At 40.9% G+C, this 25,955-nt stretch overlaps 1 protein-coding gene across 1 annotated transcript; it reads left to right on the forward strand.

Moving 5' to 3' along the window:
• The first annotated feature begins 8,500 nt into the window (after positions 1 to 8,500).
• On the forward strand, positions 8,501 to 24,560 carry LOC134417924 (protein mono-ADP-ribosyltransferase PARP12-like). The gene is made up of 13 exons (XM_063155795.1): positions 8,501 to 8,649; positions 9,021 to 9,365; positions 10,422 to 10,557; positions 12,125 to 12,419; positions 13,370 to 13,468; positions 15,366 to 15,489; positions 16,157 to 16,352; positions 16,821 to 16,941; positions 18,237 to 18,333; positions 19,230 to 19,308; positions 20,495 to 20,625; positions 21,262 to 21,413; positions 22,294 to 24,560. Exons 1-13 carry the CDS (start codon positions 8,501 to 8,503, stop codon positions 22,560 to 22,562), a joined length of 2,193 nt encoding a protein of 730 aa, XP_063011865.1. The 3' UTR covers positions 22,563 to 24,560.
• The last annotated feature ends 1,395 nt before the right edge of the window (positions 24,561 to 25,955 follow it).

Below are 25,955 nucleotides of genomic sequence, written 5' to 3' on the forward strand. Positions count from 1 at the left end.
AGTTCCCAAATGATGGGAGGCAAGTCCCTTTGAGCAAACTTTCACAGGTGGTCACTTGCTGTATGTTCCTCATTTTTGGGACTTCTGGCTCGAGACCCCACCATCAGATTTGCAGAAATGCTGAGCAGGACCAGCTGCAAGTGTAGTCACAGAGTGCTGGCCTGGCCCCACAAACTGCCCACAAATGCTGAACTCTCCAAAACAGGAGTTCTTGGGTATAACAGGTCAAATACACAAAATTAGTGGGTAATTTCCAATTTAATCTCATTGTGCCATCATCCCTGTAAAGCAGGGATAAAATACTTTTTCACATCACAATGCACTTATAAATGTCTTAGTCCTTATGTAGCATTCACATGTTATAATGGAGGAAGTATAAAAAAAATCTATAAAGAGGTTAACAATTCTCTCTTGAAAGAAGTATCTATGTAGTGGATAAGGCTTGGGGATGCAGTCAGGATTGAAATCCCACAGGCTGATTAGCCACTAAGAAAGCACTGCCTATTTATGTACTGAATGAAAGAAAGAACCTTGCAGCAGAAACTGCTGGTTATCATGTCACGATAGTGCCACAACACAAATTAAACCTACCAGTCAACTTAATTTGGTCATGTTGTAATTCACTTTTGTTGTAATTACATTTTTGATTACTTTATTTGCAATATTAATATCCTCTTAAAGAAGATTTCATGTGTGCAAAGACAGAAGGACTGGGGATTTTTACTAGTCTGTTACTGTAGAATATAGTTTCATCTTCCTTAATAAAAAAATTAAATCAGGGGCTTCACCAGAGGCGCTATAAAAGCAGCAATATTTTTTCCCCAAAATATTTTGAAGACTTTTGACTCTGATAGATGTATTCATATAAAACAACATTTTAAAAAGTGTAATGAGCTAAAAATTCCTTTAACTCAATTCTCAGATATTTAATATTCATCTCTAAAAATGACTAACACAACAAAATCTCAGAATAATTAGAAGCAAAAAAGACATTCAGCATGATCAAGAAAGCTGTAGGAATGGGATCTCTGGGAAAGTTTGGAGTTCAGACACAACAAATACATTGCTAGTGTTCCATTTGTGAAATGGTCTGGGCTGATCTTGCCTTGTAGAAACTCCAGCTGGTTTTGGGATGCAGTCGGAGCTTGAAAGATGCCTGTGGCTAAGAAGCCAGAGAGTTGGCACATCTGCTCTCCATATTTCATATTTTCATTTGTTTTCAGCAGCCCCGTGCCTTCTAACACAAACATGACATAAAAATCTCAATATGTGTAGTGCAAGATCAAGCAATAATTTTATATACTGATGAGGAAAGAGAGAAATAAGGTCTTTTTCTTTTAATAAGCAAAATTAAAAGCAGAAAACTCAGATGTCTGTATTTCCCCCTGTGTATAATTTCAGAGTAACCAGACTGTCTCTTACTCATTACTATTTACCTACAGTTAAATATTAGGAATCAGTGATAATAAATCCCACAAGTGGCCTGTCAGAGTTCTTTCTTTTGCTATCTCAGAACACAAAGAGTGATGAAAAAAAAATTTGTTTGAGAAAATTACACAGACCAGTAATAACTTGGAAACTGAAAGGCACCAAATGAAAGGAAAATAAGCCTGAAAAAACATCATCAGCTTTGATTAAAATAATCACTGTTGCAAGCATGGAATTCCCATGAGAATGCTAGGAAATTGTAAATCATAAATCTACTTTTGGAAGACTTATATGACTCAATATAATGCTTATTGCAAATCAGTTCCTCTTTTTTTAATAGAGCTTGCTAACATACAGTAGGACAATTCTTGCAGAACAAAAGCAGTATTTCCACGTGCTACATTTCAGCAGACATACTACTTTTATTTTAAGAGTCTTTCAAAGGTGTTACACCAAAAATACAGAGAATGTATTTTTATACAGAAATTATAAGGTAACATTGGTAGATTGCACTTGTGTGGCAAGAGGGTTAAAAAAAGGGCTAAAAGCAATTTAGCTGATAGCTATGGTTGCTCTGTGTCCATGTAGAAAACTTGCCTTGCACAGATCATCCACTGATGATTAGTGATGATTAGTCTGGCTAATTCATATGAGCCAGACTATCTTGCTAGCTAAAAAAAAAACCCTCTCTCGTGTGTCATCATTCAACTAAATGGACCAAAAACGCAGCAGACTTCTCTGAAATTATGCTTTTTTCTACATCAGCAGTGAACAGTGTGTTACAGATAATATTGGCTTTGGTCCTACTGGAAGTACTCTTGTGCAGAATATCTGATGAATATCTCTGAATACACTCCCAATTCACTGCTACACTTCCAGTTAAACTCTACACTCTTGAGTATAATGTGCAAGAGAGGTGTCCCTTTACCAAGCCTCTGTTTGAATTGTGAATCTTGCACAGATATTTAAGACAATATGAACGCATTAGTTACACATCCAGTGCACTTTAGCAAGAAGCTTTTCAAAGCACCTGATTGTTGCTTGCTTTTGATGGAATCCTTTGTTCCTCCTGTTTATCCCCTGCCACCACAAGTCGCTGCTGCTGATCTCCAAATCAATACCCTGTGACATCCTGGGTGATGTGTCAGTGCATGAACATTTGTGAATTTAGCTGATGAAAACAGAGAAAATAAAATGAACTCATAGAAGAAAAAGTCACAAGAGAACCTTGGCAAATTTTCACTGTAACAAGGAAGTTTCAATGAAAAGTAGGGACTAGCAGCTGGAAAATTAGGCTAGAAGTTTCTAATTTCTTGCAAAAGCAGTTTTAAGGGTTTTTTTCCCCCAACATTTCCTCTTCTATTTGCAGCTGACTGTCATCTTCAAAGGCTTTGAGCAGAATGTCTGAGAAACACACCCTCTCCTTTTGAAATCTATTGTCTATCTTCTCCTCTGGTGACAAATATCCTGCTTTTTCCTTGGTGTGCTCAGACACTCCAGGTCTCACATTTGTTACAAAGCCCTGAAGAGCCTCCTGAGGCTCAGGGTGTCTGTGGATTACACTGTGGATGTTTCTGAAATAGATATCTGAAAACTTAGCTGCTTGTGATTATGAGTGGCTAGAACTGAGGATTCCTTCAGTCTTGTGTTCCCCATCAGTTTGACCTTATAAAAATAACCGCCATAATATAGCAAGGGTTTTATGAGCTACTTATGTGCAGTCATTACATTCTCATTCATAAGTATTGCCTGATGTCACGAACATATCTCTTAATAGATAAAGTCCTTACCAACGGAATTTCATATTTTGTCCAGCACAGGATGAAACACCACATGATGAGGGCAACTTCTGTATTGTTGAAATGTAACAGGATTCAGTAACTGTCCTGGTCCCTGACAAGTTACTTTTTTACTCACCAGTAACTTTGAAAAAGTGATGAGTTTTGAGCTGTTAGGTCTGCATGCATGATAAGCAAATCATTGTGATACAAAGATAAGCGGTTTGGTGGCAACTCCTACATTAAAGAAAACAGAATTGCTGTTCACTATCTGTCTACAGGGAGGTCACTCCCATCTGAAAGTGGAATGCTTAAAGGAAGAATTAACAGACACATTGAGATTCAGTATGTTAGAACTGTAGATAATGCAGACAGTGATAATGCAGTGGTAAATGCAGGAAAAACTCCTGTGAGAGCAGCAATAGGCTTCTGACTTTGGCCAATTCACTGTTCGTTTGAGGATCACTATAGTTTTAAAGGAGCTTCTTAGGGGGTTTCTGAAAGGTTGAGAAAGCCAGTGTACAAGATAATGGGCATGTGTGAATACATTACCTTTTTGAGGTACAAAAAAGAACAAAAGCATAAGGCTTACAAAACAAACAGACATTTACACCAGCACCAAGTAATAAAATGTTCAACAGAATAAGACTAGATGTGTGCCAGTGACAAATAACAGCATCATTAACTGTACTGTAAATTTTCAGTCCATTTTTTTTTCTTTTCACAAGCAAGACCTTTTGAAACTTATTTATGTAATGAACCAAACTACACACAATACAATTTTTTTGCACGTTATATTAGGCTGGTTTATTCCTATAAAACAGACAATTCATCCTAGATCCTGCCCAGACTATACTGCTTGCATGCGAAAATACATGTTTACATTTGTATCCTGAGGCAAGAGCAAAAAAATGAGGATTTATCCTGCTCTTTGCAGAGGCTGCAAGATCCCTGGGACAGCCAACAGCCCCACAGTCTGGTGCTGTTCACACACTGCAACAGAAACGAGTTTCCTGTTTCTTGCTTTCGAGTTGTGGGTGCATGTGTTACCTGCTGGATGGTTTATTTTTTCAGGTTAGCATGCCAGTGGGAGACTTGGGATCCAATAATGATCCATATGCTATTAATTGGTACAGATTTCAGAAACACTAGCTCTAAATGAAGTAATTAAAGAAGTACACAGAAACAATAGGTTGATGGGACTGATTCCAACTGTACAAGCCCAAAGACTACATGGTCCTCAGATAAAACACAGTTCTGAGGAAAGAACAAATTAAACGTGGAATCCCAACATACCAACTCCTTGGGATAAAATTCTACCAATTTTCACCAAGGTGGATGGGACACCTATACTTAACCCAGAAAAGGAACATATAATTTATATATGTGTTTGATAAACAGCAAATAAAAAGCCATTATAAACCAACCAGTTGCAGACAAAAAATGGAAAGTTTAGCTGTGTTTAACCGTGTTGTCAGACCAGCACTGGGACAAAAACTAACCCTCAATTAAATGTTTAAATGTAGGTTGTAGTATTAAAATGTAGATTGACAGGCAACCAAAAACACCTCCAAGCAAACATATCAAGAAGATATTCTGTCCTCTTCTGCCAGTTTTCCTTACCTCAGCTCCCACAACAGACAATGTACAGCTAGAAGTTTCACCATGCTAGCTGGGAGAAAGACTGAAACACGTGGATGGGGTGGGAAGTGGAGGCACCATGCACCATAACAAGAGTGGATATTTTAAAGATGCATATGAAAATTCACAGGAAAACCATAAAATTACTACATTTTGAATATTGATGCAAAGAAAATTAAGAAATGATGCCACAGTTCAAATCAACACAATTATCCATAAACTGTTCCTAAAAATAAAGATATTAGTTTAATGACCGACATCTGCTAATTATTCCAAAGTTCTCATAGCACGATACATCAGATTTTAACAAAGGTTAAATTGCAGTACCTGAAGTCCCACAATTATTAAAACCCCATGTGCTCTGAGTTCAGCAGCTGTTCAGAAGCTTTAGGAACTGCTCAGAGGGACCTTATTTCAGGACCAATGTGCACAGCAGTCCTTACCTGTAGGCAGAACAGCTCCTATGCTATTATGCTACAATGACATTTAAGAAAACAGCCTTACCTGTAATTTAGAGTATTTGAGAGGTGAAGAGGAACCACTTGCCCTAGGTGCCCTTCATGTCTAATGGCACTCAATTTTACAAATGAAAATTGACTTTTCTGTTAGCTGATAATTCTTCTTCTGAAGAAGAAAGTACAATTTTGCTTATATATAATTCACAGGTGGGGAAGTTCTATCAAATCAAAGGGGTACTTTCATTCTTCCTGAGGAACATGCCACAAAACAAACTGCAAGAAACTTGTGTGAGAAAGAATAAGATATGATTTATTTTGGGTATGAATTCAGGCATGGGAAGGTGCTGTAATTCAAAGGTGTCTCTGCAAACCTTCTCTCTGCATCAACCATTGTTTGTTTTCATACTTCTACATTTGCTCTCCATGAGAAAGAGACAGAATGATAGAGCCTCAAAAAACTCAGGAGTTCCTGCAAAGCAGAAACAGCATTGTGAACTTCCCTGTGATACACACACCAACACTTTGGAATTAATTGGGTGTAAAGCAACCTGAAAACAGCCCTCCAACCCTGATCTGACACTGCTCTTCTTTCTCTCTATATAATGTTGACATTGATGTAATCATTCATATCAATTTTATCATTAAAAAACTACCATATTTCTGACAAATGAATGGGGTTTTTCAGATGCATGAGGAAAGAAAGTGTGAAAGGGAGATACAGTTGAAACAAAGCTACCTGGACAGCTCAGTGATGTTGGGACAGATCTTTAAGATGTAAAAAGTTGGGACCTGGTTTGATAGCACGGATTTTGGGTCAGAAAAAGTAAATGAATGCTGGGGAGAATGAGAGTTATCAAGTACAATGCTGCTTCAATGTTTTTTATGCTAAAGGGTTCCCTGAGTTTTGGTTCAGCCAAGACTGATTTCCTACTGATGGGGCAGTATACAGCTGGCCAATAATTTGAGATCATGAGACAAAACACCAAAATTAGGAGGCTTCCATCCTTATTCTCTTTCAGTGATGAAACAGCTGGATTTGGGTTTGGACCAGATGACCTCCTATGGCCTCTTTCCACCTCAGCTGTTCTGTGATTCTGTCAATCACTGCCAGTGCTGTGTGATCTCTCTCTTTGATGTGCCTTACAGGTGACCATCAGTGACAAATGTTCCCATCTGCAGGTCCGCCCCTCAGGTAAACACTGTCCTTAGGAAGAAAGGATGACAAAGACAGTGCAAGCTATGGAATTACTTCTATAGTATAAGTGACACTCCAGCCTCTCATGTTGTCTCCTAAACTGTGAAAAACACCAATCATTTGTTTTTAAAATTTCAAAAGTTTAATAGTAATAAAATGGTTATAAAAATAGCAATATAATTAGACTAATAAAAATTTGGATGATTAGGATTAGGACAATATGAGACAATAAAGCAAAGAGTTACAGACAGTCCAGGTACCTTTTTCTGTGCAAAATAAGCCCCAAAAAGACACACGTTAACAGAGGATTAACCCTTAAAAGCAATAGCCTGTTGCATATTCATACACCTCATCCATGAAGCATAAATTCCATTCAAACAAAGGATTCTGTCTGGTCAGTGACAACTTCTTCCTCTGAATCCTAATGGCATCTTCAGGGCTGAGCGAGGTAGGACAGTTTGTTTCTTCTGATAAGGGAGCAATAAATTCTTTTTCTCTGAACGATTTAGGTGTCCTGTGGCTGCTATCTCAGTGCAAGTCCTCTCTTTAAAAAAAGTATCTTACATAGCATAGTTTCTATACTAACATTATGTTATAATCTAAAGCTACATTTAACACAATTCTTAAGAAAATTAATACAGTATAATTTTCTAACATAACACATATAATATTTATTTTAATATTTGAGAAAAGCCAATCATAAAATATGCATTTTTCACATAAACATTTGCTGATGGCCTGTCACAGGCAAGCTACAGGTAGATCTCTAGGAACCTGAACCTGTACCCTGACTGAGTAGAGCTGTTTTTCCGTTCAGTGTGCTTGTCTAGATTCTACTTTTTGTCATTTCCTCCCCGATCTCACAGAGCAAGCAAGAAGTCAGACGAGACAAGGGGAAAGGCACAACAGAACAGGACTGGCAAAAGAAGGAAGGAGGCAGGACTTTTGTTCAACAAGAACCACCATCGGTGAGAGTCCCTATGCCTTCTACTGCTAGTCTGACTGAAATGATGGCACTTTGCATCATTGCTGTGCCACCATTTAAGGCATGCTTCTGAGTGTTATGAATAAGAAGCTTGACTAGGCCAATATTCAAGCAGCAATCAATTTCTTATTTGATATGGTAAAGTATGAGCAATACAGTGCTGGGTACAGTGGGGGAAGTTTTCCCTCCAACTGCACACCGATAATTGATGGTTACAGGTATTTATAAGGGTACTCATCAGATTTTTTCAGCAGTTTCTATTTCCAATCTTTTACTCATCAGCAATTTTTATTCCAAATTATCACATCACAATTCTATACACTATTGTGTTTTAATTTCTCAGGATGTATCTCAAAGGAGTATCCCCAGATGGTGACGGTCCAGTTTCCGAAAGAAGAAAGACTGATCCCATCTGGTGGGGTCCAGTTCCCCAGACGTGTGTCCACCTTTTAATTGCAAGGACTATAAATCTCATAACAGTGATGTCCAGCTTCCCTTGGTCGAAACCATAACCCTTGAGGTGATGTTCATCTTCCTTTCTCAAGCTGTTTATCTCTGCTTCAATAAGGAGTGAGATAAGCATATTTCCTTTATATATATTCTAAAGCTATAGTTTCAAGGATACAAGTAATATTCTAAAATTATACTTCAAAAGGTTATTATTGCAGAGCTTTTTATGGATTAAATGCAAGCAAAAAGCAAGATCTTTAACACCTTAATTCCAATGCTCCTAAATCAACCAGGGTTAATTGCAAACAAAAGATACATTCAAAGGCCTTTTCCCATGCTTTATTTTCCTCAGTTATTATTAGAATTCACAACTATCCCATTGTCAGTGTCCACACATATCGCAATCACAAGTACACACGTCGCCTGTTTGTACCTGACACGAAACACAGCTCTGCATCTCACATGAGTGACTGTGAAGCAGAACCAGAAGTGCCAAAATGACCCAGACAAAGGCACTTAATTAAAAGACGGGCACCCTTCTGAAGAGTTTGGGAGTTCCTAGAGGATGAGGACATTGATGGCCACACTGGTGCCTTGGCCGCTGTGCAGGCAGGAGCAGTGGTGTACCAGCGTGAGCACTGCAAGCAGGCAGCTGTGTGTCCAGATGTGTGACCATGACCGAGATTTAAATTTAGATATCGAAACGAAAGGAGTGTGAGAGCAACCTTCACGATGTATCATCAGAAAAGTGGCACAGGTCAGAAACCATAAACTGAGATGTTTTTGACGGCCGAATTCAGACACCAGCCTTCTCCCTGTAACTTAAGGCGGTGAAGCTCCATTCACCTGCCTGATGCTCCGTTCATCCCTAAACCTGCTTTTTCCTACAGGAAATGTGTGACCTCCCAGCTGGTGACATGTGATTGAAAACAGTCAATACATCCTAAGAGTCAGGTAGAGGAGGGAGGCGAAGGGTCGTGCCCCGGTACTGCCGCCGGCTCACCCAGAGCAAGGCACTGCCCCGCGGGGGCAGAGCACGGCCCCGTTCCCTCTCAGACTCTTTCACTTTCGTTTCCGTTTCCGAGGCTTTCCCGGGCGGGGCTTCCCGAGAAAGCCATGGCGCTGACGCTGCAGGCGCTGCGGGTGCTGTGCTCCAGCGGCGGCTGCCTGGAGCAGGGCGAGCTGCAGCGGCGGCTGCCGAGCCGGCCCTCGGCCGAGCAGCTGGCGGCCGTGCTGCGGGACGCGCGGCGCTTCACGCTGGTGCGGCGGCCCGGCCGGGCGGCGGCGGCGGAGGCCGAGGTGGCCGTGGTGGTGGCCACCAGCCCCGTGCGGCTGTGCCCGGAGCACGTCGCGGGCTGCCCGGGGCACTGCGGGCAGCTGCACATCTGCAAGTACCACCTGAAGGGCTTCTGCCGCAACCAGCTGGCCAGGTGAGGGGCGGGGGGCGGCCGCCATGGCGGGGGGCTCGGTGTGCCCCTTCAGGGGAAGGAGCTCTCAGTAAAGGCTTTTCCGCGTCGGAAATGCTCATTGCCTGCTTTTATTTATTTGCGTGTTTGTTGTTGCAAAGGTGGCAGACACAGGCGGTGCTTTCACAGCTTCACTTCCTCCCCGGCTCATCACCCTGGCGCTTTCCTGCCCCGTGGGCAGGGCCGTGCCGGGGAGAGCTGAGTGTCCCCGCAGGTCCCTGTGCTGTGGGACCCTGGGCACTGTGCTAGAGCTGAGTGTCCCCGCAGGTCCCTGTGCTGTGGGACCCTGGGCACTGTGCTAGAGCTGAGTGTCCCCGCAGGTCCCTGTGCTGTGGGACCCTGGGCACTGTGCTAGAGCTGAGTGTCCCCGCAGGTCCCTGTGCTGTGGGACCCTGGGCACTGTGCTAGAGCTGAGTGTCCCTGCACGTCCCTGTGCTGCAGAATTTAAACCATGATGAACTTTGTGGCACATCCCTGAGCTGCGAGACCCTGGGCAGTGAGCTAAAGCTGGGTGTTCCCTCACGTCCCTGTGCTGTGGGACCCTGGGCATTGTGCTAAGCTGAGTGTCCCTGCAGGTCCCTGTGCTATGGGACCCTGGGCAATGTGTTAAAGCTGAATGACCCCTCACATCCCTGAGCTGTGGGACCCTGGGCAATGTGCTAGAGCTGTGTCCCCCCATGTCCCTGTGCTGTGGGACCCTGGTGGATGCACTCATTGGCTGAGAGGGGGTGATGCTCTGGAGCTTTGTTGGTTTTGTGGTTGTGAGCTGCAGGTCAAAAACATGCGGATATTGTCAGAGTGCACTGAGGCTGTAATGACTGTGAATCAGAAGTAGCGTGGCAATTATCCTCAGAGTAATTATGTAATCTGCTTTGCAAATCACATAATGGCTTTATAGATGAGCAATATGGACTTTTCGGAGCCTAGCTAGTTTGGTGTGCTTTTCCACTGTTCAGTGTAATGCCCATGGGGTATCAAAATAATGCCAGTCATTTTGATCTTGGGTTTCTTGAGTTCTAGGAAGGGATGCAGGTTTGTTCACAACTTCCACTCAGACCACAATCTCCGTGTTCTAAAGCACTATGGACTTGAGCATTTAAACCATGATGAACTTTGCCAGCTTCTGCTTCAAAATGACCCTTCCCTCTTACCAGAGGTGAGTATTACTGTAACAGCTTCTTAGTCTTGTGTTTCAGTGAGCATCACAACGTGGAAGAGGCTTGACAGATGTGGATATTGGTTGTCAATTTAGTTAGCTTAATGCAAATCTAAAAATAAACCTGCATCCTCTGTTCTTGCCTGTGATGGGTTGACCCTGGCTGGCAGCTAAGCTCTTGAACAGTTCCTCACTCCCCTGTCACAAGCAGAGGAGGTAAGCATTAACAAGAAGAACTGAAGTGGCAAAACCTGTGAATGGAGATAAAGACAGTGTAGAAAGGGGAGGAAAGCAGGGAGAAGTGTGGCAAGACACTTCTGCTTCACCACCTCAAAGCAGACTGATGCCCAATAAATCTCTGAGCAAGTGCGACCTTGTAAGAAGGATCCATCTTCCCTTTCTTTTACCTTCCCTCTGTCCCCTTCCTCACTATTATTTGACATTATGTGGCATGGAATATCCCTTTGTCCAGTTTGGACCATTTCCTAGTTTTGGCTGGAATAGAGTTAATTTTCTTTCTCGTAGCTGATACAATGCAGTGTTTTGCATTCAGGGTGAAAACAATGTTGATAACATGTTTTAGTTTTTGCTGAGAGTCAAGGACTTTTCAGCTTTTCACACTGCCCTGCTTGCCCATAGACTCAGAGTGCACAAGAAGCTGGGAGGGAATGCAGCCAGGACAGCTGCCCCAAGCTGGACAAAAGGATTATCCAAACTGGACAAAAGGGTACCCCATTCCATGTGACATCATTCTGAACAGTGGAGCAGGGGGGAGGTGGCCCGGGGTGGTGCCACACTGGTGGGGACTGGCTGGGCTTTGGTCAGTGAGTGGTGAACATTGCATTGGGCATCTCTTGTTTTGTCTGTTCTTTTATCATCATTGTTATTTCCTCTTCATTTTATGCCATATTAAACTGTGTTTATCTCAGCCCTGCAGGGAGTGAGTGAGAGGCTGTGTGGTGTTTATCTGTTCTGGGTCCAGCTGACATAGAGTTAATTTTATTACTGGTATCATAAACAGGGCTGTGTTTTGGATTTAATATGAAAATCACATTGGCAACCCACTGAGTGCTTACCTTCAGTCAAGGCCTCTGCAGCTCTGCCAGTGAGGAGGAGCACAAGGAGCCAGGAAGGGAGCATGGCCAGGACAGCTGACCCAAACAGACCAAAGAGATGTGTTATCAATCCTGTTTTGGTCCCAAACCCAAAACATAGTGTGGTATGGTCTGCTATGAAGAAAGTTAACTCCATCCCAGCCAGATTCAGTACCCCTTAGTAAAAAAAACTCCAAAACTAGAAAATTAGAGGTGTCATTTAGCACTAAATCCCATCTTGAGAATGTCTGTAAGAATGTTGTCTTTTGAAAGATCTTTCTAAACATTAGCAGGGCAAAGGAAAAGCTGTCAAGTAATCATTTGGAAAACAAAAAGAAAGAATAAATATTTCTTTCAAAAGCAAATGTATGCACATTGTAGCCATAAAAAACCTACAAAACATGGATTCAAACAGTCTAAATGAGCACATTGTACTTTGATGTTTAAATTCTTTTTTTCTTCTCCTTCCCAAGGTCTGCTTGCATTATAACAAAGGTGATGGACCTTATGGATCTTGTTCCTTTAAAACATCCTGCACCAAACTTCATGTTTGCCAGTACTTTCTGCGGGGTCAGTGCAGATTTGGCAGCAGCTGCAAACGATCCCATGATTTATTAAATCCAGAATGTTTTGAGAAACTGGAGAAACAGGGGATGAGCTCAGACATAATCAAGAAACTACCTTCCACTTTTAGAAACATGTATGACATAAAAAATGGCAACAGGAGCATGTATGACATAGAAGATGCCAAATCTTCACCATGCAAAGGTAAATAATGTCCTCTTTTGAATACATCAGGAGTGGCATAGTAGTGAATTTAATATTTTCACTGCTGTCATTGAGAAAACTGAATTAACATCTTGATTTGTGTACAAGGATGGACCTTGTACCTATCTCATTGACAGAGATCTATGTCTTGACAAGTGAAGTCAAGAGAGGTTCCTGAGAAACAGAGTGCTGTTGTTTATAAAATTCTCAAACTTGGGGTTAAATAAGTGTAACAGAAATTGGAAATAGGGAGCTCTATAATTTTGGAGTTTTTTAGGTAAAATACATAAAAGTAGAGATCTGTTTAAGAATACGAGTGGTTGTCTGATTATAAACTTTTTAATTGTTTTTCTTTAATGTAGCGATTGTCTGGCACAAGAATTCACAAACAGCACTATCCTAGTTATTTCTTGGAAGTGTAATATTTCATTTGCACTTTTCTTTTGAAGTTCTTTAGAATTGTAATTTAAGTATAGTTTAGCAGGGAAAAAAAAGGATAACAGAATGGAGAGTTCAAGTGTGTATGCTCGTCTCTGCTATTCTGCCTGGAGTTCCTTCTTCCTTTCCTTAATGTGCTTTAATTTATAAAGTATCAGATTTTGAAACTTTGTATTTTATAGCTGCCAGTGTGATCAGCTGTGTGGAACGCACGTTTAACTCAAGTCCATCTGGAAGTATAAAGGAATTGGACTCTATTCTCGTTTTGTGGGGATAGCAAAAATCTGTATCTGAGGAATTCAGCAGTTGCAAGGAAATCAAGTTCAGAAAGGATGGATACAGGGAGGGGACTTTGAGTATACAAGTTTATCAAAGGCTTCCTTGTCTTTCTGGGGCTGAGTGCAGTTAGGTGGTTACAATCATTGCCTTTAGGCTTCTTTCCAAGGAGAGGAGCACTTTTAAGAGGCATTGTTGATCTGAAGTGTGTTAATGGTTCCAATTCCCCCCTCTAGATGGAAAACCCAGCGCTAGACGGGATTCCTCAACTTCAAAGGAGGATGAATCAGAACAGATATGTTTACATCATCTGTACAGAGGTTGTGGCTTTAAAGGTAGGTTGTCTCAAGTATCAGTACAGACTGTGTCAAGTCCAGCCTGTTTTTCTGTTGTCATAAAGAGGAAATGGTAGACATCTTTCACAGAAAGGGGAAACTTTCTGTGAGTTTATGTTTAGTTAAATGTCACTGCTGTCTTGACTGCTGTAGTGTTTGACCTGGCACACCAAACAAAGGAGATCTTTTGTTTTGCTCTAGAATCTGCTTGTGCTGAAGATTGGCTACTCCACCTGTGTTTACCTAAGGGATTGCAGAATGATAAGAGTCACATTTCCAAACAGGAAAGATATGAAAGATACTCTGAATTCTAATTTTTTTCTTCTCGTACTCTTCTATTCCATCTGTCTTAGCTGTCTCCCTTTCAAAATGTTCCAAGGTGTCCAGGAACAAGGCTGCTTTGCCAGAATTTTTGTTGATTTTTTTGTCATCCTTTTTTTTTTTCCTTGATGTTCTTGACCTGTGTACTGAATGCCTCCTTGTATGAAGGTGTGGTGCAGTTTCTCCTTGACTTTGCCTGGAGTTAAGTTTCCTTTTGTTCTGCTGTGGAAATTAGCTTGGTGTTTATGCACATGTGCACTGGTGATGTCACCTTCACTCCTGTTGAGGAGTGACTGCCCACTGACACTTTGAACTCTTGTAACACTCTGATACCTGGCTCACTGCTATCATTGCTCTTCTGGATCTCTTGGAGACTTACTGAAGGGCAAAGGACTTTGAGACTAAAGGAATGATGTCTGTATTTTTCAGAAGAGGGGAAAAGTGATGGTTGTTTACTGGGTTGTGTTGGAAGGTGTGGGACCTAGACATGGTATAAATACTATGGAATAAGTGGTGGATACATCCCTGCTTTCAGCTGGGACAGAGTTAATTTTCTTCCTAGAAGCCAGTACAGTGCTGTGTTCTGGATTTATATGAGAATAACATTGATAACACACTGATGCTTTAATTGTTGCTAAGTAGTGCTTACCCAAAGTAAAGAATTTTTCAGCTGCCCATGTTTTGCCAATAAAGTGGTGCACAAGAGGCTGAGAAGGAGCATGGCCAGGACAGCTGACCTGAACTTGTCAAAGGGCTATTCCATACCATTAAAACATCATGCTCAGCATATAGACTGGGGGAGTTGGCTGGGAGAGGATGATTGCTGCTTGGGAAGGGGCTGGGCATCAGTCAGTGGGTGGTGAGCAAACATAGTGTGCATCACTTGTATTTATTGGGCTTTGTTCCTGTCTCACTTTTTGTTAGCTTCATTATAGATATACAAGAGTGTGTATATATATATATATAGATATATGCATATATACTTGTGCTTGCTATATTCTATTTTGTTTCAGTTCCTAACCTGTTCTGATTTCAGCCCACAGATTTACCCTTTTCCCATTCTCCCCATTTCACTGAAAGAAATGGGAGTAAATGGCAGTGTTATGCTTAGTTACCATCTGAAGTCAAACAGTGACAGTCCTTCTCCTGTCTTAAAACTGCATTGCTGGGCTTTGGATTTTTCCTCAGTAATACCACTTTGTGATAGAGTGGTTAATCATAAATACACTTTTTTCATATTTATTAAATAATAGCCTTGTAGGAGCCTGTGATCATTTTTTGTCTCTTTGAGAATGATCTGCACAATTTAAATGTGCAAAGAGAGTCTAGTACATACAAAACCTGAACTTCTACCTAAGCCTAAAATTCAAGTGTTGCTTGCTTATGCTGAAAAATTTTGATCTATTGCTTGTAATGGAGCCATAGGTGAACACTTTCCTGTCATCTTTGAAATCATCAAAAACTATCCTTTTGATGATTTCACCAGCTGGGTACACAGCCCTGGAATGTTGGAGTTCTCTCATAGCCTGTCAAAATACTGCATCTCCTACTTCTTTTTCTTTTTAAACTTTTACAGAAAAGTGTATCAGAACCCATTTTCACTTGCCATATAGATGGCAGTACTGTGAGGGTAATACCTGGAAGGACTTCACGAATATGGAAGAAATAGAAGATGCATATTGTGACCCAAAAAATGCCAGGTATAAACTCTTATAAAAATTTATAATGTTTAGAGTTTGTTGTGTTGTACCAGATCCTTAGTGGCTATAAATTGCTGCAATTCTAATGTAGTCATTGCATAAGCAGTTTTATTTGACATTCTTCTACTGACCTCACTTTGCATGAGATTTTCCCCCCTCTTGGGAGCAGAGCATGTGAAGAATATGGAAATACCTTTCAGAGTTTGGAACTGGTTATATAGCATAAAGAGAGTATTGGAAAGGGCTCATCCCAGTATGCCACATGCCATGCTGGAAAATTACCTGTTCCTCCTATGTTACAGGCTCTTGGAAGCCCTTCTTAAGTTATGTCAGTGTTCTCTTTAGAATATAGCTGGTCACCAAGGAGAAGGCAGTGCCTGTTTTCCAGTGTTCTGATTTAGGAGTGGGTTATGATCATTGCCCATAGAACCAATGTGGGACATAGGACTGTAATGCAAAATATGTACAAACACATAATAGAGCTAGCACACAGAGTTGTGAAAAGTGCAAGGTGCAAAGCACACATTGTAGTGGAAAGTGCACCTTTGTGTCCTGCTTTTGGATGAGATTGACCTAATTTGCAAATCTGTAGTGGGCTTCTGAATCTATGAGTAAAGCTTCACAAACAGTTCTGATTTTTTTTCCCTCTTTTTTTTTTTTTTTATAGATTTGATTGTGCTTTTACTGAAGAGTTCCTTTTCCCGTTCAGTATCTCTTTTCATGACATGTGCTGTGGGTTGAAAAAAGTCAGACGTCTTTCTACAGCCTCCTCTGTGACCAAACCCCCTCACTTCATCCTCACAACAGAATGGATCTGGTACTGGAAAGATGAATATGGCACGTGGCAGGAGTATGGAAAACAAGTAAGTGTGGAGAAATGGAGAGGCTCCTGAGGCTGGGTGACAAGTGCAGAACTACTGAAAAGTGCACAGAGCTTATATCCCCCCCCTCTCTTGTCACCCTCTTCCTCTCACACTGTACAGATGGGCATCAAAGGCCTAATGGGGTCTTTTTCTTGTGATTTTGGTTGGTCCAGGTGGGGGACTGGTCACTGATGAGTCACAAATATTATCAGATAACTATTCAGTGAGTTGTGTCAGATAGGATCACAGTAATAATACATTTTTTACATTGCTTCTGAGAAAAGCCTCCTTCTCTGAAGGTCCATCTTGCTTGGTCTAGTTGGTGAATGTGTCACTCTAAATCAAGGATTTCTCATACACTGATATATCCTGCAGCCAACATACATAAGAGAGTTGTTGGTTTTTAGACTTGCTTTTCTGTAACAAACCAGGAGAAACTTTTTTTCCTCTCTGTTTTTGGCATGACAGGATGATCTTCATGCAGCTGCTACTGTCTGCAGTGATGACCTGGAGAAAGTTTATTTGACTGAAAGTTCTCCAAAGATGACCTTCAAAGCTGGAAGACATGAATATGAAATAAATTTTGTGTGTAGGTTGCATTTGTTTTGTTTTTATGTTTTGTTCTTCCCTCCCAGATATCTGGTGGTTCTGAATTACCTTATTACCAGAGATAGAAGAGAGAAATTTGGACTTTGAATTGCAATGCTTACAGAGACAGAGTTTCTATCAAAGTTCTCAGGATAAGAGCTGTTCACATAAGCAGAGTGGCATTCTATTCTTTCAAAGCTTTTATTTTTGAGGAGTTTTTGTGAGGTTTCAAAATGTCTGCCAGAAAGTCCCAGGTATGACACTGATGCTGGCACCAACACAAATGGTGAGGAACTGCTAGAAGACTTGACAAGCCAGCTTCTGCTCTACTTTAATCACTGGTTTGCAGGAAAAAAAAAAAAAACCACTTGCACAAAATGTAGGGTCCAGACAATGCTTAGCATTGCAAGATTGTTGCACATATTTTCTTTTCATCCTGTCTGGAAAGGCTGAGAAAACACCTTAACTATGTCAAGGTAGGAAGAAGTGTTTCCCAAGAGTTCAGGAAATACAAGCTACTTGTGATGGTACTGTCCTCTCTGAGCTGTTGCTTTTCCTGGCATCTTTTTCAAAAATTATGTATAACAATGATGAGAATCAGCCTGCCTGGACTGTCAGTTTGATGTAGTTGTCTTTGATCCAGCTTTTCATTACTATCTCATTCTGCATGAAGAAAAGCCGATCACAAAAACCTCAAACCAAAAAACCAGAAAGGACATATTATGTGTTGTTTGTGATTCAATCAAAAGCATTGCTGGGAAAACTTGGCCAGCTTAGAAGTGAAAATTGCATAGTGAATCAATCCCTTTTCCAAGGTTTGGGCTTTTTTAGTAACTTAGGCAAATATATGCAGTGTAGATGTCTTTCAGAACTTCATTTCGAGGCTTGGTGGTGTCAAGAGGTGTTTTTGTTTGTTTTCCTGTGTATCTCTCTCTGAAGATAAGGCCTCATTGTCCTGGCTGGTACTGACAGTTAATTGTTAGTATGATGTCACAGTAGCTGCAGAGTTTCCAAGATCCAGAAGGAATGCCTCTAAAATTCAGGTTGCTGTGACTTGTTTCTCTTGGTGGCCAATAAAAATAAATGGTCTGTGATAGATGTTGGGTTGTGGTTACAGGGTTTGAAATCTACAACTAAGTGTAGGAAAAAAGTTCTTGGTTGCAAAATGAGGAGGAGGGAGCCTTTTTGTCTATGTTTTTAACAAAACAACTTGGTGACAAATGTGGCTGCAGTGTGAAGGCTTTCAAAACATCTTTGATTGTTCATGGGATTTTGTTTGGGTTTTTTTTTCCCCAGCCATGATGCAGAAAAACCTTTGCTACAAAACAGAGAGGAAGATTTGCAGGAGACCTAAATTTGTCTCTCAGGCAGAGGTTGAAAAGACAAAAGCCAGGTAACCACAGCTGCTCATTCTGGGGTGATGGGTTTAGTGCTTTGTGAATGCTGAATCCTCCATGGGTGCAAACAGGATGAAGAAGTAGCTGCTAAGGCAATTGTGAAAGGGCCAAACCTTTCCTACAACCATGTCTTGCCAGGGCAGTGTTACAGCCTGGCCAGTAGTTTTCAATCAGTTCAGAAACCTCTGTGGTGAAGAAAATTTGGGTTTGGCCACAGGAAGTGTGTAAATGTAGGAAATAATTCAACATGTAGCAGTGTGTTTATGTGTACTAGCTCTTTTTGAGATGAATAATTTTCAAAGCTAAGTGCAAGTTCAGAAAAATTCTTTTGAGAGCAGCCAGCCAATCTGAAAGGAAAGCAGTAGTTTTTACAGGTAGAGCAAAAGGTGGGGGCCTGCAAGGAGATAGAGCTGCATGTAACAGCCAATTGTTGCACATTCCCTTGCAGCACACAGTCTTTGCTTAAACACTGAAAAGAGCAGCTAAACACACTAATTAAAATTGGAGTGTAAGTACAGGGGAGGTCTGTATCTATCCTGTTTCAGTCACATTGATGTGATACTGGATGTATTTGTATTTACCTCCCCTGGTCTATTACAGCTTTTATATATACATTCAACTCTGCAAGAGAAATCCTTACGTGTTGAGTTTAGAGTATATATTTCTTATTTTCTGATTTGGCATCCTGCTTTCTGACCTAAGTCTTGACACGATGACTTGAAACAAATACTTTCATGTGCTGAATAGAAATGACAGTTTTGAAATATTTTTGATATGTTCAGTTGCCTATATTCTCCCTAAGCTTGACAAAAATGTTTAATGTAATATGTACATAAAATGTCATGCTTAGTTTTATTTTAATTGTCTATTTGTAATGTCTTATCATCTACAGGGGTGTTAAACATACAGAAGGTTTTAAGAACATTCCAGCTCACTGGGACAAATCTGCCCTGCCTGAACTGGGATTCAAGGTTTGGAGCTTTTTAGTTTTTTCTTTCTGTCAGTTTTGTCATGTAAGGTTTGTTCCATCACAAGTTCAGTGTTTCTATGTAGCATAATACAGAGGTATTGGTAAATTTAAACCTGATACCACACTGGGCAGACCTGGAGGTGAAACCAGACTCAAATTTAAACAAATGGTGGCAGTAAAAGTCTGGCAGCAGGGACTTCCACTGCTGCTATTAATCCCTTGGCTCAGCAAATTTGCTGTGTTAACAAGACTGGTACTGGTGCCCAAAATACACAGTTTTGATGTCCCAACATGTGCTGAAAGCAGCAGAGGTAAATGATGCCTCTGAGCTTCAGAGCAGCCCTTCCCTTAGCTGTAGGCTGTTGTGTGTCTCTGGAGAGCTGCTCTGAAATCAGGGGAGTTCACAGAATGGTTGGGCTTGGGTGGGGTAACCTCTGGAGATCACAGAAACCAACTCCCCTGCTAAAGCAGGTTCACCCAGAGGAGGTCACACAGGATTGTGTCCAGGTAGGTTTTGAATATCTCCAGAGAGACTCCACAACTTCTCAAGACAGCTTGTTCAGGATGGGATCTTTTATTATTATATTTACTATTATTTTATTAATTCCAGTGAAGTAAACTTCTTTACCTTTGTAACTCACCCGGTTAATATATGTGTGGCATACTTTCTCTGACTTCCTCTCTGCTTCCACCAGCTCCTCTGTCAACTCTAGTAACTGTGCCTACAGAAAAGGTACTGTCTGATGCTCAGAAATCACTAACTTGCAAAATGCAAATCCTCAACAAGTTGACACTAAGAAACAAGACTAACATTGACATTTTTTATGTTCCTACGAAAATATGCAAGTAAGCTTTGCATGCTTTCAGAACTGTCATGTAAGGAACTGATTTTTAGTAGTGGGACCATGTTTCTCCCTAAAATTGTTTGACTAAAGCCTCTCCAATTGATTTAGAAACACAACAGGCAGTGAGTGCAGTTTGGGTTCACTAGCTGTCAGGAGTATAAAATAAAAAGATCCTCTGGTTTTCTGCAACATAAATTCTCAATTCCTTATTTATGTGCTCATTTCTGCTATGTATTTAGATACTGTTTGATGCATGCATGCATATCTGGACCCAGATATTAAGAGGGATTGAGTGGCTGCACAAAAGCATGGCAAAATAACTTTTCAAACTTTTCCTTGCAGCTGATTGAGCTTGACTGTTCTTCTGAAGAATACAAGAAAGTCAAAGTGGACTTTCAGCGCACAATGCCCAAAGCAGCTATTAAAAAGATTTGTAGAGTTCAGAACCCATCCCTCTGGGAACTGTATCAATGGTAAGGGTAAAACACTGCTCTGGTGTGTGTGCATGGTGTTTGTTGCTTCTGCAGTTAGCTGTATGTGCTGTGCTAAAGATAGAATGTGCATTCCTGAAATGCCTCTGCCACCACTCTCCCACTGAAATACCTACCTAGTATCAACATTTAGATAAGAGGTATCAACAAACCCAAAGCTCAGTAAAGACACAGAGCTTAGAACAGTCAGATTCAGGGCTGTGTGGGAGGAATCCTTGCTCCTGACTTCTGCCAGGCCTGTGTCCATGACAGCTTCCTTCCAGTGAAACCTTGAAGCTGGTAATGAGTCACATTTAGCACAGTGTTTTGCAGCTGGTCAAAATTGAAACAGCCTTTAAATTGAAATGCAAAACTCAGGGAGGGCAAACCTTAATAGAAACTTATGTGTTCAGGGAAAAAAAATAACACTGAGATTCCTCCCTCTCTCTTCAGACGCAGTGAAGGAAATAAAACATTTGTAGTAAAGCATTTATGTATAATGTGATGAAAGCAGGTTTGTATGCCCAAATTAGGCCTTACTGTAAAGATTTTCAGAATATACTCTGTGTAAAATTGTTTCTGAGTAGCTGTGGGTACCTGTGGGCACAGCCACAGCAAAGATTCTGCTTCTCATTGCAGGCAGAAGGACCTAATGCAGAAGAGCAATGGTGGAAAGGCTGCAGATGAGAGATTTTTATTTCATGGGACCAGTAAAAAAGACATTGATGCCATCTGCCAGCAAAACTTTGACTGGAGAATCTGTGGCCTTCATGGGACAGTCTACGGCAAAGGTTGTTCTCCAGCTCCTTCAGTAATCCTTGACTTGCTAAAAATTCTCAGTACTCACTGCAGAGGGCTAAAGTTTACAAGGTGGTACTTGGCCAGACCTGGGCTTCTCTGTGTCATGATGTGGGACACAGAGCTGAGTTTCACAAGGGTCACTTGGAGCTAAGGCACTCTAAAAGGCCTTGGCCTCTGCTCTCCTAAGTACTTGCAAGAAAAGACAGAAGAGGTCAGTTGTAGCAGAAACCATCTGCTAGATTCCAAGCCTACTGCTGTTCCAGTTTCTCCCAACTCCTACAGAGAAGCAGCCTGGCTTTTTCTCTTTTTTTTTTTTTTTTTTCCCCAAGAATCTCAATGTAATTCTGGTTACAGTTTTTTTTGTCTTATTAGCAGATTATATCCTTCTATATTGTCCTGTTTACAGGAAAGTTCCAGCACATGGAGTGAATAGCTGAGACAGGCTGACTACACACCTTTCTGCTTGAATACTTTGTAACTCTCAGAAATGTTAGAGGATCACAGTGTGTTTTGAGCATGGAAGGGACCCACAAGGATCAAGTCCAGCTGTGCTGATGAATATTAGTGGCCTCTGCCAGGAGAGGAGTTGTGGTGATGGTGGGGGAGCTGGACATCTAGGGTTAGGAGGAAATCCTTTAGAAGATTATGATAACGTTTTAAACATTGGTTTTTAATATGTGTGCTGTGAAAACTAAAAAGTGCATAGATGATCATTGCCACTAAGAGGGACACAGAGGACAAGTGAAGGCTTTGGAAAGGCTGTTCATGAATTGCTTAATGGATTTGCTTATTTATTCATTTTCACACAGTATCACTTTGTTCCTGCTGTTTTAGTGTCTTATAAACTCTGTCTTGCTGTCTCTTCTGCAGGAAGTTATTTTGCAAGGGATGCATCTTATTCTGACAACTACTGTGGGACAGACTCAAACACCAAGACCATGTTCCTGGCTCGAGTGCTGGTGGGGGAGTTCACTCTTGGGAGTTCTCATTATGTTCGGCCTCCCATGAAGGACAACCAAAAATTCTATGACAGTTGTGTGAATAACTCCTCAAACCCTTCTATCTTTGTCATCTTTGAGAAGCAGCAGATTTATCCAGAGTATCTCATAGAATACCAGGCATCAGCAAGATTTCTATAGCAGTAAAACCTGTCATCCTTATGTTTAACTGGTTTAAACAGTTTTTTAGTTTTGACTTGAGAGAGAAAAATTGATTTTGAAGAAGCTGTGTGATCAGATAGGTGAGTGTTCAGAAACATTTTTTCTCTGTCTTTTCTGTGTAATAGAAAACAAGGCATAAAAAGACACAGAGGATGTTTTAGAATTCCTAAAATCCTGTTTCTGTATCCTATTTGTAGCAGCTTTCACATTACCCTACATTATGGGAGCCTTTTATAAATTTATTAGAAGAAATTGCTGATGGTTGTAGCATGAGGATTGGCCATGACTGCCAAGTTTAAACAGTTTGTAGTTATTGTTTCAGGATAGATTTTTACACGTGCTCATTGGTCAGAGGTGCTATCCCTCTACCTGTTTATCTTTTAACTCAAAACTGGATAAAATACAAGTTTTTAGTAATCTATCTCCTGTAACAATAGACATTCAGGTGTTTGCAACTGTGACTGTACAATCTCTGTGCTCAACTCATTGCATAAATTCATAGCAGCACTCTTCTTTTTTGTTCTTACTTAATCTGCACCAACAAAACCTCAGCAATTAAACTTGCTTGTTGAAAAAGAGCAGAGACTTATTTTCACTTGTTGAGTTTCTCATTTAAAACAATTACCAAAGATACAAGCATTACAGAGGTTGCTTGGTGCTGTGTGATTCAGATGATTTACTGTATCAAATAAATACTGTATTTCATGTCTGAGAACACAAGTTTTTCATGACTTTCACTGTGCCTACAAACACAAGAGTGCTGGCAGGTGCTGTGGAGGAAGCAGAGGAGGCAAGTCTCACTGTTATTTAATACCATACTTAGGAGGGAAACATACTGCTTGTCCTGCTTGGTTATCAGTACCTTGGTTCTGTGGATGAACTTTACAGTTCCCTTAGAGCTGCTGGGAAGGATGGTGAGTGACTGTCTCTCATTAGCTGTTCTGCCTCTTTGGGTGCAGGAGATTCACAGATTTCCTGTGTAATCAAGCTGTCATTGGACTTCTTTCAAGAAAAACATGCTTACCTAGGAACCTGTCTTCAGCCACAGAGCTGAAACCTTTTAAATCTGAAAATTAGATTGAATATTTAATGATACCTATCAGAAGAAGATAATAGTGTTGAGCAGTCAGCTTACATGTGTGCAATCAAAAAACTTGAGCTATCAAATATTTTTTTAAGAATAAAGTTGCTGATGCATAGACAGATACTTTATCATAAGATTAATGTGCTAAAGTAGCTATAAGTTAGCTACACTGTGCTGCAGAAGCCTTAAGAAATACTTTCTATATGACCTAAAAAAAAGCTCATCTTCAGCTACATTCTGTATATTTCTTTTTAACTCATCTGGATGATGACTGACAGGTGTTCACTGGGTAACTCTTTATTACTTCAGCACTGTGAGCCAGGAGCTTGGCCATGATTAGCTGGAGTAAGGCTGTGCAGACCCCCTTTTTTGTAAACTCTAGATCTAGCAGCATTTCTCCTATTTGTGTTTAAATATCTCCCATTTGTGTTTAACCCCACTGCAACACAGAATAGGGACAGGCAAATTGGCTGTATTATTTCTTTTGAAAGATTTGTAATAGAACATAAAGGATAAATCTAATGTCAGCAAAAGAGCTTGTCAGCAAATAGCACATTCCTTGAGGAGGATAACAGTTATGTAGGAAAGATTTCCTGTCTGTTCAGAGTAAGTTTTTCTGCCAAAACCCATGTTCATCTACATGTTAATGGCAAATGAGAATACTGGTTGTTTGAATTTCTTTCTCTGAACATAAGCAGAATTTCAGGTAAGAACTAGGATAGCTAAAGTCATGTTAATCTTCTGCCAGAAAATTGAAACAAACATTCTTTTTTTAGGCAAAGAGTTGAAATATTTTTATTGATATTTTTTATTGTATTTTTAAAACCTCTAACTTGATTCTTGTATGTGTATGAGTGTAAGTAAAACAGAGAATAAAATGCCTGGTTGTTGTACGTTGTAGTCTGTTATTTCTCCATTATCACAGAAAAGAAAAGTTACCTTGTTTTCCACTTTTGAAACTGCAGGGGTAACATTCTTGTGTATGGTAAATAAACAGGTACTCAAGCCAGTAAACTCCTTCTGAGGGTTTTCTCTTTTTCAATACTGAAATCACAATATTCCAATACACTTGTAAATTTTGAGGTTGTTGTTAAGCAGTAGAAATCCCTCTACAGCTGTTTGGGTTGCATTTGGAAATGAACACATTAAAGAGATGTTTGCATTAAATCCAAACTTTAGGCAAAAAGTAACATTGGTCCTCTTTTCTGAGTGAGGAGTATCTCTTTTGGCTACTTAAGCCAAGCCACTGAGCAGGAAGAGTGCAGGAATGTGTCACTCACTCCCACACCCTGTGAGGAGACAGATAAGCTGTGAAGGTTGTTTCCTTTTTGGTACCAGGTCCATCCTGGCAAGGCAGACAGCACAGCCAGCAGAAGCCAAACAGCTTTGCTGTGCCAGCAGTGGGGTGTGGAGCCATGGGGGTTTGTGACCCCAGATTCTGCTGTGCTGGAGAGGGGCCTGGCAGCCAGCCAGAGGCAGTTCACTGCACCCTTTCATGAGGGGTACCTGGAGCCAGGTTTGTCTTGATTTTCTGACTGGATTTTATGCTGTGTGGGTGCCAAAATCCTGTCTAAGCGTTGGCAGCAAGGGAGTGGCAGTATCTGGTTTGGATACCTGCAGCCTGGCAAAGTAGGGGCTGGTGGGTGAGAGGAACTTGGGTGGATGGCAGATAGCAGGTGCTCAGTGCTACTGGGCTTGGAGAACAAGCTTGCTTCCAGGAACCAGGGCTGCCTTAGGGCCAAAGGGCAAGTGAGAATTGCAGAAATGCTGCTTAACTTGGAGTTCTTCCAGCAGAAGAACCGGGTGGGATGGCTGTTACATGGGCAGCACGACTGCTGCTTCCCTGTTTGTCCAAGGATAGACTTCATGGCCTCCAAAGCTCCACTGCACTTCTTGCTTCAGGCCCATCACAGTTTCATCTCTGCATGCAGAAATCCTAGCAACTGAGGGAATACTCCCTCCTTGAAAGTAGCCACAGCTCCCTGCAGCAGGGACAAAAACATCTTAGAAACAGGAGATTTTTCAAGGTCAGATGAAAGTGAGTGGGGCCAGTATAAACCAAGCAGTGAAAGACAGTTTATAAATCAGCTTTAAATTCTTTTACCCTGCTTTCTACTGTAAACACCTGGAAGAGTCTGGTATCAGGTGAAGCTATGTCCAGGATGATTAACAAAGGGAAATGAGGTGATTATTGCCTGAAGTATCTCACACAGAGAGGAAATTCTGCAGTTTAATGCCAGATAAAACTAGAAAGTTCCAATTTACAATCCATGAAGCATAATAATTTC

Source organism: Melospiza melodia, chromosome 4, assembly GCF_035770615.1.
Source record: "Melospiza melodia melodia isolate bMelMel2 chromosome 4, bMelMel2.pri, whole genome shotgun sequence".
NCBI lineage: Eukaryota > Metazoa > Chordata > Aves > Passeriformes > Passerellidae > Melospiza > Melospiza melodia.

What these genes read in the sequence shown, in the direction of transcription:
- LOC134417924 (XM_063155795.1), top strand. Translation starts at nt 8,501, where the DNA reads ATGAGGACATTGATGGCCACACTGGTGCCTTGGCCGCTGTGCAGGCAG. An exon ending in TGTGACCCAAAAAATGCCAG is followed by an intron (nt 15,490 to 16,156) that starts GTATAAACTCTT and finishes TTTTTTTTATAG; the next exon opens with ATTTGATTGTGCTTTTACTG. An exon ending in ATATGAAATAAATTTTGTGT is followed by an intron (nt 16,942 to 18,236) that starts GTAGGTTGCATT and finishes TTTTTTCCCCAG; the next exon opens with CCATGATGCAGAAAAACCTT.